Source organism: Mesocricetus auratus, unplaced genomic scaffold (genome assembly GCF_017639785.1).
Source record: "Mesocricetus auratus isolate SY011 unplaced genomic scaffold, BCM_Maur_2.0 Super-Scaffold_100676, whole genome shotgun sequence".
NCBI classification, from domain to species: Eukaryota; Metazoa; Chordata; class Mammalia; order Rodentia; family Cricetidae; genus Mesocricetus; species Mesocricetus auratus.
The window spans coordinates 176,298,471-176,315,516 of NW_024429266.1; the positions used below are offsets into that span (position 1 = coordinate 176,298,471).

General features: G+C 40.0%; 1 protein-coding gene across 5 annotated transcripts in view; it reads right to left on the reverse strand.

Annotated features, from left to right (window-relative positions):
- Positions 1-17,046, reverse strand: part of Tmcc1 (transmembrane and coiled-coil domain family 1) — a 155,447-nt gene that overhangs the window by 41,150 nt on the left and 97,251 nt on the right. Inside the window, exon 1 of one of the 5 annotated variants that reach the window (XM_040737579.1) lies at positions 1,057-1,185. The exons of the other annotated variants lie outside the window; for them this stretch is intronic. Within the exon in view, the coding sequence (XP_040593513.1) occupies positions 1,057-1,083 (27 nt within the window). The 5' untranslated portion in view covers positions 1,084-1,185. Of the gene's footprint in view, positions 1-1,056; positions 1,186-17,046 lie in introns of those variants that run through there. 5 annotated transcript variants of the gene reach the window in all.

The window sequence follows — 17,046 nt, forward strand, 5'->3', positions numbered from 1 at the left end:
TAACTGCTCACCAGCAAACAGTATTAATTTTAGAATCAGGAAAAAAAACTTCTAAAGAATTGGTTTTTTTTGTTTTTTTGGTTTTTTTTTGGTTTTACGAAACAGGGTTTCTCTGTATTGTTTTGGAGGCTGTCGGTCCAGCCTGGCCTCGAACTCACAGAGATCCACCTGCCTCTGCCTCCCAAGTGCTGGGATTAAAGGCGTGCACCACCACCGCCCGGCAGAATGGCTTTTCTTAAAACAACAACAACATTATCTCCTAGAAACTATCATGTATTGTTTATAAAACCAGCCCATAGTGAACTCAGTCTAATGGCTCTGTTTTCTCTTCAGCACTGAAGATGAAATGTGAGCATGGGGTATGTTGCATAAAGCTGGATCATCTTCCTGTTTAGTTCCCTGCACAGCCCTGTGCTGTTAATCTAAAGATGAAAATTAACACTGAGATATACATACTGCTTATAATTCAGAAAACCACCAGGTCACAGGAAAAACAATGAAAACAAGTAGCCCAATGATAAGCATTCCTTTATAAAAAGAAGAATGTGAGAAATAGTCCAAACTGGTTTTAGCTCAAATTCCTATTTGCTCTATGTGCCAGGCTTCTTCATTTTCAACCCAAGCCTTTCCTAATCTGCCAAGGAAAATGAAACCCTTTTGTTCACTTAAGGAAATACTTATTTTCCGGTAACTTTTTAGCCTGAAAAACCCAGGTAACATCTATTCTGCATGGAAATAGGCCCCCACACCCAAGTTGTTGGGGCACTTAGTATGATCTGAGCATGCCTACATAGCTACACAATACCCCTTGCATTCTATCCTAATAGCTATGAGTGAACCAAATAACAAGGAAACATAGCAGGATTCTCTGTTATCTCAAACTCATTGTCTTAAAATAGCACATGCCCTGGTTGAGCTCTGCTGCTGAAAAGTGCTAAGTTCCAGCAGCTCAGTTTCCTGTGTCTATGCAACCAGCCCCCACTTACAGCCGTATAACTAAAGGAACGAGGAAGAGATTTGTAAAAAGAGACAGATACACACACATATACAACATACGGTTTCCGAGGAGAGTGCTGATTCCATGCTTGTGAGGGAGGAGGCGGAATATGCCGAGTAACCCCTGAGTTTCTCCCAGGTTTGAACATGCTGTACTGTGGCATGAGGTCAGCAGACTGACTCTAGCCCTGGGAGGCTGAATTCTACCCTGACAAAGCAGTATCACTGCAATATGAAGCAAGAGTACCCAGGGCATGTTGGCAGCTGTACAGAATGGCTGTTCTAGAAAGTAATGGCAACTCCAAAACAAGAGCTCCATGCTGTCACATGAGATCACCTCCAGTCCAGTTAAGCAATGACACTGAAAATACCTTCAACACCAATCACAGGCAGGCAGCTCACAGTATTAAAAGAAATGTTCTCTTTGAACAGGAAGTGGGGAATCTGATGAACTCATTGGTTCACTCTGACTGGTATCACAAACACACTGATTCTGATTTGACTAGAGGCTGGAGACTCCTCTCCTGTTCCTGGACCCTGAGACCTAGCTGAGGAGCTCCAAACCTTCTCTGACATTTTAATACAGAGCAGGTGGAATATTCTGAAAACTTATCTTTGGCTATGGGTATACTAGGACTGAAAGTGTGGTGAATAACTTCATTTTTCACATGTGGCCAACTTCATATATACCATTTATTTTTAGTTCACCAATAATGTATGCAAGTGTGGGGCTGAGGATATAGCTTAGCTAGCAGAGTGCTCACCTAGGATGCATATGACTCTGAGTTCAGTATCCAGCACAGCGTATATAGGCATAGGCATGGTGGTGTAGCCTTCTAATCCCAGCACTGGAGAGGAGGCAAGGTCATCCTTGGCTACATACAGAGTTTCAGATCAGCCTGGTATACATGAGACTCTTTCTCAAAAAAAAAAAAAAAAAGTAATCTACTTCATCTTTGTCAAGTTTAGCGCTTTACTGAGATGACTGTGTACAGAATTAGTCACAGTTCCTTTCACAGTCCTGATATTCATGGGATCTGTGGTGACAGTCCATTTCTTTCTGGACATTAGCAATTTGTGCATGCATGTGGGTGGAGGAGGTCAGATGCCAATAACACTGGTTATCTTTCTCAACTGTTCTCCACCTTTTAGTGTCTTCTGCCAAACTGGGAGCTCACAGATTTGGTTATGCTGGCTGACCAACAAGCTCCAGGAATCCTTTTGTCTTTTCCTCCCTGTTGCAGCTGGCTTTTTATATGGGCTAGGGACTCCAACTCAGGTTTCTTGGGCTTGTTCTTTGCAAGGAGTTTACCAACTGAGCCACCTCCTTAGCTCTGCATCTACCAATTTTATTTTATTTTTTAAGATAGGGTCTTATGTAGCTTTGGTTATCCTGGAACTCATTATGTAAACTGGACTGGCCTTAGAACTCAAGAAATCCATCTGCCTCTGCCACCCCAATGCTTGGATTAAAAGTGTTCCTTAACATGCCTGGCTCTGTACCAAATTCTGACACGATACACTATGATTTTCAGCTGAAATTATTCCTTAATTTGTTTCAGTTGGAGAACAGATTTTATATCACTTTTTACACTTCTAGTTTTATGACCCATGACAGGGTCCACACCTTGATGCATGCTTTACAGACATTCAGAATGGTATGTATGTATTCGGATGCGTCACATGTTCTAGAATCTAGTTCACAAATCTTTGCCTACTTCCTGCCTACTGAGTTCTATGAATCACGGAGATAGGAGTGTTGTCATTTCTGACTGTGGCTTGACTTTATAGTGCTGCCAGCTTCCCTTCCTAGTTCTGCAGCTCTGGTAATGTTTCTAAGTTTCTGTGGGTAACACTAATGTCAGTATTATTTTGGTTACCCCCTCCATGTGAACTGATAATTTCATAACTTTTTCAAATGTCCGATCACTTTTTATTGTGGCCTAGATATTTCAATTACTGTTGTAAAAATGTAGGTAATGCTAAGTGCACATAAAAAATAACACTGTTATCAGTGGAGTCAACCTAGTTGTCCTCAGTTTAGACTTTCTGGTCAGCCTCCTGAAGACTGTTCCAACATGAACTAAGTGTCAAAGTCTTTGCCACGCTAAGCAGATCTGCTCCATATGCACACCAAGTCCTATCAGCAATCTGGGACCGAGCCATAGTCTAAGCCACACTTTGTTCCTCAAAGTCTGTTGGGGGCCAGATTGTGCATGCACAGCACATGGATAAACAGGCAAGTTGAACGGTTAGTGAAAAAAAAAATTGGAGGAGTTTACTTCCTAAGTCTCTTGCCAATCTAATCTCCTTAGTACTTTCTGGGCAAACAGGAGTCCTTCTTATCTAGTCAGAAGATTGGGGACCTTGTATATTAGTCTCTCAGTCATGTAATTTCTAGACAGTGACTGCATTTGAAGGCAAGCAGCTGAGTAGAGGAAGCAAACATTCCAACCTCTCAGGACACCTTTCAATTGATTAGAGATGATTTCCACCCTCTGATTTTCAGGTTCCTGCTTGACTCCAATCTATTGTTACTGCAGAATTGTGTGAGGTTTTCAAGTATGAGAAAGAAAAGAGAAAAAAGAAAAACAAGGCCTTTCTGTGCTGCTTCTGAGTATTATAATTATCTTCTTTCAGCTAGAACCCAGGGTTTCTCTTGGCATTCTCTCTACTCACTGTGATACTCACTTCTGGGCTGTGAATTAAAGCTTGGGGATGGGTGAGGTGATTAAGTCAAGTGTTGCTGCTCTAAGAAATGACACTCCATCTCCCTCCCCCAGGTAGCTTGTCCATTTAAAAACTTTTATGCAAATCTCTCTTCTTCCTTCCTTTCTGGAGACAGTCTCGCCAAGACATCCTTATTGTCCTCCAACTCATAGAGATCTGCATGCTTCTGCTACCCTAGTGCTGGGATTCAAGGAATTAAAGGTATGAGATACCAGGCCTGGCCCTCATGCAAATCTTTTCATTTTTTCCACCTGGTAAAGCATTTGTTTACACCCCTGCCCCCCTAGGAACTGGATGGTCTAGAGCAGTTTATCCTCTTCCTTCTTTATTTCATTTTCTTTCATCAATTCTTTAAAAACTAGCCAATTTCATGACTGTGAGGTCATACTTCAGCTAACAGAGAAAATACAGTCTCCATCTGCATTAGAATAAAACCAGGTGAACCTCTGTCCCCATGTGCCTGATAACATAGATTGGGTTCTGGAGTACCATTTCTGGAAAAAGAAATTATTTACAGCACACCTTTCAGAGTTTTCAAATAGTCGCTCTATAGCAGGTTAGAGATTCTGTCTTGAAAAATCAAAGATCAGAGATGTGTGGCTCAGTGGCACAGTACTTACCTAGTAAACCTAATGCTCTCAATAGTGCAAAAAAACAATCACCAGTGCAAAAACAAACATGTTGGGCATGGTGATGTAGCACTTAGGAGGTGGAGGTAAACGTAAGCAGACCCTGACCACCAGTGGTCCTCATCATAAGTGGTAGGCCAGCCAGAGCTATGAGACAGTGAGGCCCTGTCTCAAAACCAACCAATCAAATAAAGACACAATACAATGTTACAAGGCACAGAGCACGTGGTAAGTAGTGTGTTGTGGTTCCTGTGCTCACAGTACATTTAGTGTGTACACTTAACTTTATGTTTTAAAACTAATGGTAAACATACCTCAAGAAGGCCCTTCAGGAGGGAATCCAAAAGGCACTGTTGCCATAGGAGGTAACAGCAGCTCCATTAGTGTAGCTCACCTTTTTTAGGTTTTCGATTAAAAGTAAAAAAAAAAAAAAAAAAAAAAACTTATTTACTGGGGGCTGGGGTTGGAGGGGCAATACCATGGCACTCCTTTTGAGGTTAGAATACAACTAGCTGATTTCTTCTTCCACCTTGATTTCAGGTTGCCATGCTTGCTAGTAAACCTTTACCTGGTGAACAACCTGGTTCAGCCCACTCAATCTTTAGTTTTTAACAAAATAACAAAACGCTTTTTAAAAACAGAAAAAAAAAACAATGAAAAACCCAACAACAAAACTATCACCACCATCCCAAAACTGCATAGAAAAAAAGATAAAATAATTTTAATCATCTGTAAAAAATTTTTTTTGGCAGGATCTCTCTATACTACTTGTTATCCTGGAGCTCACTCTGTAGACTAGACTGCACAGAGATCCTCCTGCTTCTGCCTCCCAAATGCTGGGTGTTAAAGGCAGTGGGCCACCACACCCAGCTTGCATGTGTGTTTTAAGTGTCATTACCAAACAACAAAAAGGTTTAAAAAGTCTATAAAGTAAAATAACTTACAATAAACTCAGGTTAGATTATTACTGAAGAAAAATATCATGCATCCAAGAAGAACAGGGCCTTACAGAAACTCCTCGCCTTTAACAACTAGTCAATACTCTTCATTCCCTGACTAACCTTCTAGTCAGTCCTGTCAGCTTCTCCATGTGAAGTGTCCAATACAGGCATGATATTAAAACACAAAACCCCTATTATCTGGTATTTAATCATATATTCCATGTTTACACCATTGTGCTACAATTTTATTTATTATAAAGGGCAAGACAGACTTGGGGCAACAAGTCATATCATATGCCGTGGCTAAACCAACTAGCTTGTGACGTGCTGGCTGTCACACTGCCATGTCTTAGAATGTATCCCTGTTAAATAACACATGGTTTGTGTATTCAATTGTGTTAGTTTTACACTGATGTGACATAATGCCCAGGCAAAGCAACTAACTCAAGGAAGGAAAGGGTAATTTTGGCTCACAGTCAGAAATGTCACCATGCTGGGTGGGGTGGAGCATCTGTCCTGGGGGGTGGGAAGAAGAGGGGATGTCTGTGGTAGAGCTTCCTCCTCCTTCCCCTTTACTCCACCCAGATCTCAAGTTGAGGGGTGGTGTGGCCCACATTCAGGGTGTGACACCCTGCCTTCTTCAATCCTCTTAAGCAACGCTTCCACACACACCTAGAGGTGTACTTTATGAGAATCTCCTGAGTGCTTCTCAATTCAACCAGTTGGCAGTTCAGATGGACTCTAGTAATACATAAACAAGTGTGTGTTGATGAAAAACATCCCAAACTCAGAACAGAAACTGCCTCTACAGAAGTGGAACAGACTGAGGAGTGGGGCATAAAAATAAACTCTATCTCAAGCAAATAAAGCAAAAGCTTGTCCACGGTTATTAGGTGTTTGTGTTACTCTATTTTTTTCCACTTAAAATATTTAGAGTACAAAAAAGCAGAAAGGAAAAATTACAGAACTTACACACCGATTATGTGCTAGCACTCAATGGTGTGGTTCAGTGGTTCAGGACCTGTCTGGAATGTGTAGGGTTTAATTCCTAGCAGAGCAAAAGTACATCAACAACCCCAATATTTTGACACTGCCTTAGCCAAGTGTATACACCCACTGTTAAATCTGTGTGCTCTGTGCCCACAGTTCAAATGCTGGTGACCCCCCCATCTTGGATTCTAATACCCATGTTTTAGTATTGAGCCTCTGGCAAGTTATTACTTAACCATTTTCAGAAACAGGCTTAGTGCCCTTATGAAAGACTTCCTGCAACTCTCTTGACTCCTCTACCACATGAGGATACAACAAGAAAGCACCATTCAAATGGGAACAGCCCTCAACATAAATTAAATCTGCTGGTACCTCGATTCAAAACTGTGGAAGTAAAATTCCTGTTGTTTACAAATTACCCAGTTCAAAATATCTACAAATACACAAGAGCTGAGTTAAATCAAACACACACACACACACACACACACACACCCCAAAACAAAACACCTCTGGACGTGGTCATGGTGGCACATATCTCCAATCCTAGCACTTGAGAGTTTGAGGGCAGCCAGGGCTTCATGGCAAGATTTTGACTCCAAAAACCAAACAATGACAACCAAATAGAAATTACAGTTTCAACAAATCCTTAAGCTTGGAGTTGATTTTTGGATATTGTTATGTAATTTTGTTGCATATTATTACATAATTCTGTTGTAATAATTGGCAAGTTATTAATTCACATCCTGCTGTACTTCCAAAAAAGATTTTAAGATAACTTACAAAGTTCATGTGTGATGGTAGTAGCACAGGCTAACTTCAACACTTGGTAGGCTGAGGCAAGCAGATCACTGTGGTAGTTTGAATAAAAATGGCCCCCATAGACTCATAGGAAGCGGCATTATTGGAGGTGTGTGTGGTCTTAATGGAGTAGTTGTGGTCTTGTTGGAGGAAGTATGTCATAGGGGGTGGGCTTTGGGGTTTCAGAAGCTCAAGCCAGGCCCAGTGTTACTCTCTTCCTGCTGCCTTTGAATCCAGATGTAGCACTTTCAGTTACCTCTCCAGTACCAGGTCTGCCTGCAAGCTACCATCTTTCCTACTATGATGATAATGGACTAAACCTCTGAACCTGTAAGCCAGTCCCAATTAAGTGTTTTCCTTTAGAAGAGTTGCTGTGGTCATGGCATCTACCCATAGCAATAAATCGTAACTAAGACAATCACTCCACACATGAGGTCAGCCTGGGCTACAAAGACTTCTTTTTTTCAAACAAGACAAAAACAAGTCTATGTGCATTTAAAAAGCTCAATAAGAAATAGAATACAAGAACAAAAGATAATGGAGAATAGGAAGAAAGCCATATGAACTACAGATTGATATAAACTAAGGTCACTACAATTGAGCACTTTGGGTTTTTTCAGGCAACATCAGTTTTCAATAATTTTTCATTATCTGTTAAAAAAAGTGCTAGAGAATTCACCAACAACTTAAATGAAGCAAGAAATATATATGTAGGTGTGTAAGAAATTTTTAACAATGATTTTATAAAAAGGTAGAAACACATCCTTCATAGATGACTACTTATGTCTATAAAGTAAACCAAGTGTTTGCCGCACAATTAGGGTTCAGTGGCTAGATTCCTATATTCAATAAAGGATCCAGTTAAGGCCTGTGGCTTTTTGGTAATCTTACTCCACACTGGAAAATAGTCTGAGTGACAGACAGTTCATATGTGTCTTTGCATAATATTTCTTTTTTTTAAAAGATTTATTTATTTATTACATATACAGTGTCCTGTCTACAGGCCCGAAGAGGACACCAGATTGAATTGTAGATGGTTGTGAACCACCATGTGGTTGCTGGGAATTGAACTCAGGACCCCTAGAAGAGCAGTCAGTGCTCTTAACCTCTGAGCCATCTCTCCAGCCCCGTGCATAATATTTCAAATGTCAAGGTTTAATCTGGTTTTTGTTTTTTTTTGAGACAGGGTTTCTTTGTATAACAGTCCTGGCTATTCTGGAATTTGCTCTGTAGACCAGTCTGGCCTCAAACTCAGAGATCCACCTGTCTCTGCATCCCAAGTGCCAGGATTAAAGATGTGCATCACCACCACCCAGATTAATCTGGGTTTTTAAAAGAAGATGGTTAGCACAAGGTTGAACTCCTTGGGGGCAGTAGCAGTGGACTATGTAGTAACAGCTAAAGAATCTTCCCCCACATTTTAGTTTTCCTTCACATTGAACAGGTCCACTGCTGTGTTGATGAGGTGTCCAAAGGAAGAAGGATTTAGAAAACTATTCTGTAATTTCAGATCCCTTGATCTTAAACATTATTTAAACAGGAGGGGGACCTAGATTAAGAATCCCATTACTGGATGTGAGGGTGATCTGGCTATGACATCTGTCATCCCATTGATTGCCAGGGTTGATTCAGCTGATTTGGCTGGCTAGGTGGGTGTCTCCTTCCTCCCTCACTGCTCCATGTGCGTCCCTCCCGAAGGGTATACAATTAACTGCGCTTCCCTGCTAGAATCTCCAATAAGCTCTCAAGAATCCCATTACTATTCCCTATAACTTAGTGCAAATGTACATAAGCAAATGAGCAGTTATTCACTTTATCTCAACTAATGCTTTTCAGCTCAAATGTCCATTTTTTAAAAACAAAATTCAGTACTGCTACTTCTGGGAAGCTGAGTAGAGTAAAAGTGAAGTCAGGTTTCTGTGAACTCTAAGACTTCCTTCTTTGGTCTTCCTGTGATCAAATGTCTCATTTGAGAACTAGCTCAATATGTCAATTCTTCTATCTCAGATCTCTTCTCTTAGACCATTCACAGAGGTTCCATGTAGAAACTGGAAGTTGACCAGAATTAGAGTTTAAAGTCCTGGGCTTCCTTGTGCCTGTGGACATGCCAGTATCTTTGACAGTTAAACTCTATCAGAGCAGCAGTTCTACCATGTGATAACTTCAAGGCAGCAGCAATGGATGCAGCACAGTGACAAAGTTTGACCTTTGTACTTGGTGTCAAAAGAGACACAGCTCAGGACAGATGAAGGAATAAAAGTGGGTCTGATCTTTCTTTAAGAACTCTTTTTCTGGTATGGCAGGCTTTCCCAGCTCCCGGGAGCTCTCAACTCAACTATTGTAAGAAGCAGTGTACAATGATCATTAACGAAGTTTATTCCATGTACCCCATGAGTATTTAAAATATATGTGAGTCAGGCCCTAGGTTAGATTCCCAACACCAAAACAAATAAAAGCATGAATGCTGAAAAAATTTTACTTTCAGGCTAAAGTGACTTAAAAAAAAAGTATAAGGTGATCAAAGATCAGAGCTTCATTAAAAAGTACTGAAAAGATGTTTAGGGAATTAATACAGGAGAGCTGAGTAAGGCCTTAATGAGTACGAGTATCAGTTAGCCTCTTGGTCAGCTGAGATGTGAGAAAGCAGCTGCCAAATGCTTGTACTGCCAAGGAGTCAGTCACTCACTTCCCCACCATGACACAATACAACTACTCAACAAAAAGTGACAAGAGTCTATATTTGGCACCTACTCCTGCCCCACAGAACACACGAAACATTATTATTGCAACCAACTTCTGGTGACGCAGAATCTGGTTTAAAAACAAAACAAAACAACAACTCTAAAGTAGAAGCTAGAAGCAACAAAGATCAAGCAACTTTTGAACAATGACTAGGGAAAAACAGTAGGAGCTGGAAGAGTTAGAATTCTGTAAAGACCTAGAGAGTGATGGGGTTACCAGGAAACAGCAAGGACAACTCTGTCGAACACTGGTTCATGGAATTTCCCTGTGCCTTCTTGTAATACTGGCCTACAGTTTTATGCACTTATTCAAGATTCTGTATATGTGAGATGTTACTGATATCTATTAAAATGACTTTCATCTTATGTATATTAGGATACAAGGAAATGAGACACAAATTTAAAAATAACCCTGATATATTTAAAGATACTCATTTTTAGAACAGGATGGAATTTACTACATAAACAAAATATAAATCAATTTAAACAAGAGTATGAATATGAGAACTCTAAGAAATAACCTCTTCATACAAAGTCAAGTCTGTCAACTCCTCAGCTTTCAGTACTTACCTCTTCTTCTCTCTGTGACTGCATCATCTCAGTGATCCTGTCTTTCCTTTGAGTTACCAGAAATAGAGTTTTCAGTGCACACCTGAATAAGCTCTATGTAACTGTGCTTCTAAGCACAGTTCTTCTGGGCCTTACAGATTAATCACATGGGATACACCTTTGACCCTGTGAACACAGGGCACTGTTCCACCTTACCTCTGAAATCACCAACCTTAGAATTCATCACCCTTTAGAATGGTATCTTATGCTCACATATCTAATACTCATAACCTCTTATCCTATTCCTCCCAGAAACTAGTATCTTTCCAGCTTCAATCATGGTGGCAATAAACAGATCAGGCAAAACTGATTAGTACTGTATTTCTATTGCCACTGATGGTATAACTTCCAGAACTGCTGATCATTGATTTCTTTATTAGCAAACAGGGATGCTGCATTCCTTGCAGAACAGACATACATATACTATCAGCTGCTGCTATCACCACTACATTGAACAGAGGCATCCTTCTGTATCCAAGGGGTTTAGGGCTTGTATTCATCCTCCTTGAACTTAAAAATCTGCAAATGTTTAACTTTCTTATATAAAACAGTGTATAGAGTAGGGGACGATAGCTCAATTAATTAAGAGCTTGTCAAGAAGGCATGAGGGCCTGAGTATATTTCCCAGTGCCTACATAAAAAGCTAGGTGTGGCAGCCATGCATTTGTAATACGAGCATTGGAGAGGTAGAAACAGATGGATCTCTAGGGTTCAAAGGCCAGTCAGCAGAGTCTATTTAGTGAGGTCTCAGATCCCAGAAAGAGGCTCTGCCTCAAAAATCAAGGTGAGATCAGAGAGATGGATCAGTGGGTAAAGGTGTTTGCCATAAAGTCTAATTACCTGGATGCAATCCCCAGGACCACATGGTGTTAGGTGAATCCTGTAAGTTGTCCTCTGAATTCCACAAGCATGCAAAAATGCAATAAAAAAAAAAAAAGAATTCCAACATGCATACACCCAAACAACCAAGGTAGATAATTCCTGAGAAATAACACACAAGGTTGACCTCTGGCCAGTCTTGTATGTGCATGCCCACATGTATGTTCATCTGTACACCTATGTGAACATGTGCATACATGGACACAATGTAGGATTTTCCCAGAACCCACATGTAATGTAAGCAGGCCTTTTCTTTTGGGACATCAACCAGCTCCCAAATCATGACATGACTTATTATTTATAAATGCTAAGTCTTATCTTACGCTCCTTTCTTGCTCTTATAACTTATGCTGTTTTTCTTTCTGTTTTGTCTCAGGACTTTTTTGCCTTTCTTTCCTTCTGTATGTCCTACTCTGTCGGCTGGCTGGCCCCAGGAGTCTTCCTCTCTTTCTCCTTTGTTGTCTTCTCTAGAGCCTAGATTTCTCCTCCTACTTACTCCCTCTGCCACCTAGCCCTAGCTATCCCTCTCCTGCCTAGCTGTTGGCTGTTCAACTGTTTATTAAACTAATAAAGTGACTTAGGCAGGCAAGGTGAAACAAATGTAATACACCTTTACATAGTTAAAATAATATTCCTCAGCATAGTAATACATCTTTGCCTAGGTAAAATAATATTCCACAATACCCACATACACATTGCTTAGGGAATAATAATAAAAATGCCTGCATATATTTCCTATCAGAAAATAGTACATTGTTATGTGCCGAATGACAATGAACTACATTTTAAGATTCCAGTGTCACCGAGGGAACAACTGCAATCCAGGAAGAGATTCTCTGACTCACGAACACAGAACCCAGACAAACACAACAGAAAAGCATGTGCTTACAGTTTTCCACAAGTATTCATGTTTGGAAACTCACTCTTCTCTTTGGCTTGGATGAGATGACAAAGCATCTCGTCGTCATGATTGTTATCCACTTAGCAACCTCTCTTTCCAGTGCATAGTCAGAAGACCACAGGGTAGCTTCTCTGACTTCTTCAGCTTAGCTGTTTCCACAAGAACCGTTGTGCTCAGAGCAAATGCCGATGGGAAATGTGCATGTCTATAGCTGTGGTGTGCAGTCCCTAGGGTAACGTTGCCAGACACTGGGGATCCTTAGGGTTTTAACCCTTCACCCACATCCCTGCTATAGCTGAGAGGAAGAAAAAGACATATACCCTGGAGGAGATTTAATAAATTCATGTGTAGACTTAAACTTGTTCTTTTTTTGTTTTTGAAAATATGTAGACTCATGTGCAACATGAAGTATTAGGAAACTGCTCTAAAACTCTTGATTCTGCTAGTGAACTTGGCAATGACCCAAGTCATTCATATTTACACACTGCCTCACCTGTGCACTTGTATTAGAGGGGCTTTCTCATAGAGATGTTGGGAGATGAGAAAATGGGCCAATATTGAAAATGTAGAAATAATTACCTTACCATTGTTTAGGATTAGAGAAGTCAGTCACACTAGTTTAATTCTCATGTCAGGACAATTTGTGGGATGCTGCTTTTTCCTTTCACTACACAGGTTCCAGGAATCAAACTCAGGCTGTCAGGCTTGGTGGCAAGCACCTTTACTCAGTCATCTCACTGGCCCCTCCTCTTCTCTTCTCTTCTCTTCTCTTCTCTTCTCTTCTCTTCTCCTTCCTTCTTTTTATTTTAAGGTTTTCTATACTTGATCCCTTTGCCTTCTTTTCCAGTGTGGGGAGCAAGGTTCAGCTGTGGTCAATATACCTCACCAGCACCTACACCCTATATAGGCCCACAGCAGAGCAGACACTGGGTTGGAGCAAACTGGAACAGACACAACTGCTGCCTTACAGGGCTACTGTTAGTTTTGTGACCTTGGGCCAGCTTTTTAATCTGAGTTTCAATTTCTTCATCAGTACAAAGGGATCATATTTACTCTGAATCACTGCTGTGAGAATGAAATATATCAATAGATAAGAATATTTTTCCTTTAAGATATATACTAGGCATTCAATATATTGCCGATAATTGAAGAGTAAACTTCTATATTTAATTCTGCAATACATGGCCATTAATAGAGACTATATAGATTTCTAAAAACAAACTCAAGTCCCCTTATTTATCCACCTTCTTTTAAAAAATACAATGGTTCTTCTTTTTTTTTTGGCTCACATAAAGTAAAGGTAATAGTAACAGTAATAATAACAACAACAACAACAACCAATTCTTGCTCCAGAAACAAAATTACATACATACAAATTTATATAGAAGCCCAGGGCAACCCTGGATCCAAGGCTGGGTTCCTTAAGTAACCTTTGCTTTGGCTATCACACAGTCCACAGTTGGAACTGTAGCCCAACCATGTCAAGCATAATGATAGTACACAGATCTCAGTTCTCTTCATCTGTTCTTTAAAAACCTCTACCACTCACTTGAAGGAATTTCTGTTGACAACAGGCCTATTTAGGAGTTGTCCTATATACGCATAATATTGAAATTTTTTTTTTTGTTTTTTATGAGGCAGGGTTTCTCTGTATTGTTTTGGAGGTATCGGTCCAGCCCAGCCTCGAACTCACAGAGATCCGCCTGCCTCTGCCTCCCGAGTGCTGGGATTAAAGGCGTGCGCCACTACCGCCTGGCTTCATAATACTGATTTTTAAAAAGATTTAGAAATCAGCTTTCCTTCAGCTTCCAGGACTGCCTCATAAACCATGTTTCTTTTAAAAAGGGGCATATATATAATATAATATCTGGTCTATTTATTCATAAGTATATCCTTTCCTACACTCATAATTTTATTCTATTTTAAAATATTAAATATCAACATTTTAGATATTAAAATCACTGAGATAATTTTAAATACTTCAAAATCTTACCTCAAGGTTCACTGTACTTTCTTCCTTCCTTTTTATATTGAAAACTCTTTTTTATCATCCTCAGTATATTTGCTTATTTTGGCATTGCCCACTTGCAGACAGCCAGTCTTTTATCTGGAAGCCACCTCCTCCCTGGATCTGGACCCTAACCCTTTACCATGATGTCCAGCTTGACACTACCACCCCACCACTCTCAGCTCTGGTCTATCTGAGTACAATGCCCCTGTCTGCACTTACTCCTTCAACACACAAGAACATACTTCCCTCCTAGAATAATGTGTGTGGGGGGGGTGTAGGTGGGAGTAAGGGAGTCCATGAGTGACCGAATAAAAGAGTATCAAATATTTACTGGGGACACTCATGAATAACAATTAAGGTAGAGAGTCCTTGAGGTCTTCTGCCCTGGGGATATAGGAAGCTGCTTTTGATCTCTGACCACCACACAAAAGTGCCAGCACGAGACCCTCTTCCCTCCTCAGTCCACACATAGCACCTCAGACCACACCCAAAAGGGGCCGGTACCACAAAAGTTATTGGCTGAATGAAATCACTACAATAGAATAAAAGTCCTTATAAATATCTGATAACAGAACTTAAACCATACTCCAGGAACCCAAGTTTCATAACTGTACTGATGTAAATAGACAGGCCACTGTGTCCCCCAATGATGTACTGCCATTCAGGTTTTGCTTCTTAGACAGCTGGAGTTTTTTTTTTTAAGTGCCAATCAGGAAATAAATTTCTGTGCATATTATAATTTTTCATTAGTCATTGTAGCAGTTACAATTTACTATGTACCCAGCCGTCTATACTAGATAGTTGCTGTTTATTTAATTTTCCAAATAACCTAACATTCTTGCCAACTAAGGAAACAAAAAATACTTAGAAAAATACTTATCAGAAGTTACCTTAGAGGCTGGACAGATGGCTCAGCAATTAGGAGTATATACTGCTTTTACAAAGGACCTGAGTTGCTGGGCGTTGTTGGCCCACACCTTTAATCCCAGTTCTCGGGAGGCAGAGACAGGCGGATCTTTTTGAGTTCGAGACCAGCCTGGTCTACAAGAGCAAGTTCCAGGACAGCCTCCAAAGCCACAGAGAAACCCTGTCTGGAAAAACTAAAAACAAAAAAACAAAGGACATGAGTTTAGCTCTCAATACCCATGCCAGGTGTCTTAGAACCACTTGTATTTCCAGCTCCAGGGGCTCCAATGCCTCCTTCTAGACTCCATGAGTACCAGGTACACATATGGTAAACATACATTCAGGCAAAACAGTCATATATGTAAGATAAAACAAATCTTTGTTTTTGTTTTGTTTTTTAAAAAGAAGTCTTACATTACCCTAAAACAAAACAGAACCAAACCCAAATTCTAAACCAGAACCCAAACAAAAGAGACAGCCAACTTATTCAAACTATACCAGGAAGGAATTTGGACATAAACCATATCTCTCCCAAGGCTGGAAACTATTCAAGAAAAAAAAAAAAAAGATATTTGAGACAAAGTTCTCACACTCCTGTTATGAACTTAGCTCTGGTAGTCTTCAAAACCTTCAAAAAACAACCAGTCTATTACTCACATTGAAGGGGATTTGCGGGAGGGGGGGGGAGATAAACGGCTGTAGCTATATATACATAGTTAAAATTTTAGTATCTTTTAAGCCAAAATTTAAAAAGGTATTTTTATTACTTCAGAAGTGAAAATAAAGATGTTTTAATACAAAAGTAAACCATTAAAACCTCAGCTCATTAAAAAAATCATGATCAATTCAAATTTCACTTACCAAGACTAAATTTTAACTCTCTAGGTAGAATGGGCTGGCATCAAAGTCAGAGATCTCCTTACTCTTGCCTTGAGAGTGCTGGGATTAAAGGTGTTCACTACATTTACCCTCCTGCTATACAAATTTGATTCTGAAGTGGCACAGAAGATAATAGGAAAGGAGTGCCTAATATGGAATATGAATTCAATGATATATTCCCTTATAAACAGCACAGATACTTTGTCTTTAGGCAAATAAATGTTCTAGAAACATATGCACACACAGACAAAAGTCCAGGTGTACAGATAGAATTAATCTTGCCAGGGAATGACACATCCTTTCCTTCGAGAATTCCAACATTCTAAAGACTGAGTTTTCATACTGCAGCAGACCTTTAAACAGCAAGCTCATTTTTGTCAACAGAGTACTCTTTTAGCAGGAAATAAACACTGCATTATCATGAATTTTTATAGAAAATGAATCCTTTTTTTCTGTACAGTTTCACTGGCCTGAATCAGGAATAGTTTCTTTGATGTGTCACTGACAGAGTTTTTGTTTGTTTTGGTTTTTGTTGTTTGAGACAAGGTTTCTCTGTGTAACTGCCCTTGCTATTCTGGAACTTGCTCTGTTGACAAGGCTGGCCTCAAACTCACTGCCTATCTCTGCCTCCCGAGTGCTGGGATTAAAGGTGTTTGCCACCACTGCCCATCTGAGAGCTTTTATCCTTTAAGCCAAAGGAGTTTCATTTGTCTCCAAATCTATATGTATTCTTTGAATCATACAGTCCATTTTCAAGGAGCTATTCTATGGAAATAGGTGTAAATATTTAAAAATTTCACATAAGAATTAGGATTCTGAGTCGGGCAGTGGTGGCGCACACCTTTAATCCCAGTTCTCGGGAGGCAGAGGCAGGTGGATCTCTGTGAGTTTGAGACCAGCCTGGTCTACAAGAGCTAGTTCCAGGACAGGCTCCAAAGCCACAGAGAAACCCTGTCTCGAAAAAAAAAAAAAAAGAAAAAGAAAAAAAATTAGGACTCTGAAATGATTTTATCTTTTTTATTCACAACATTCATGT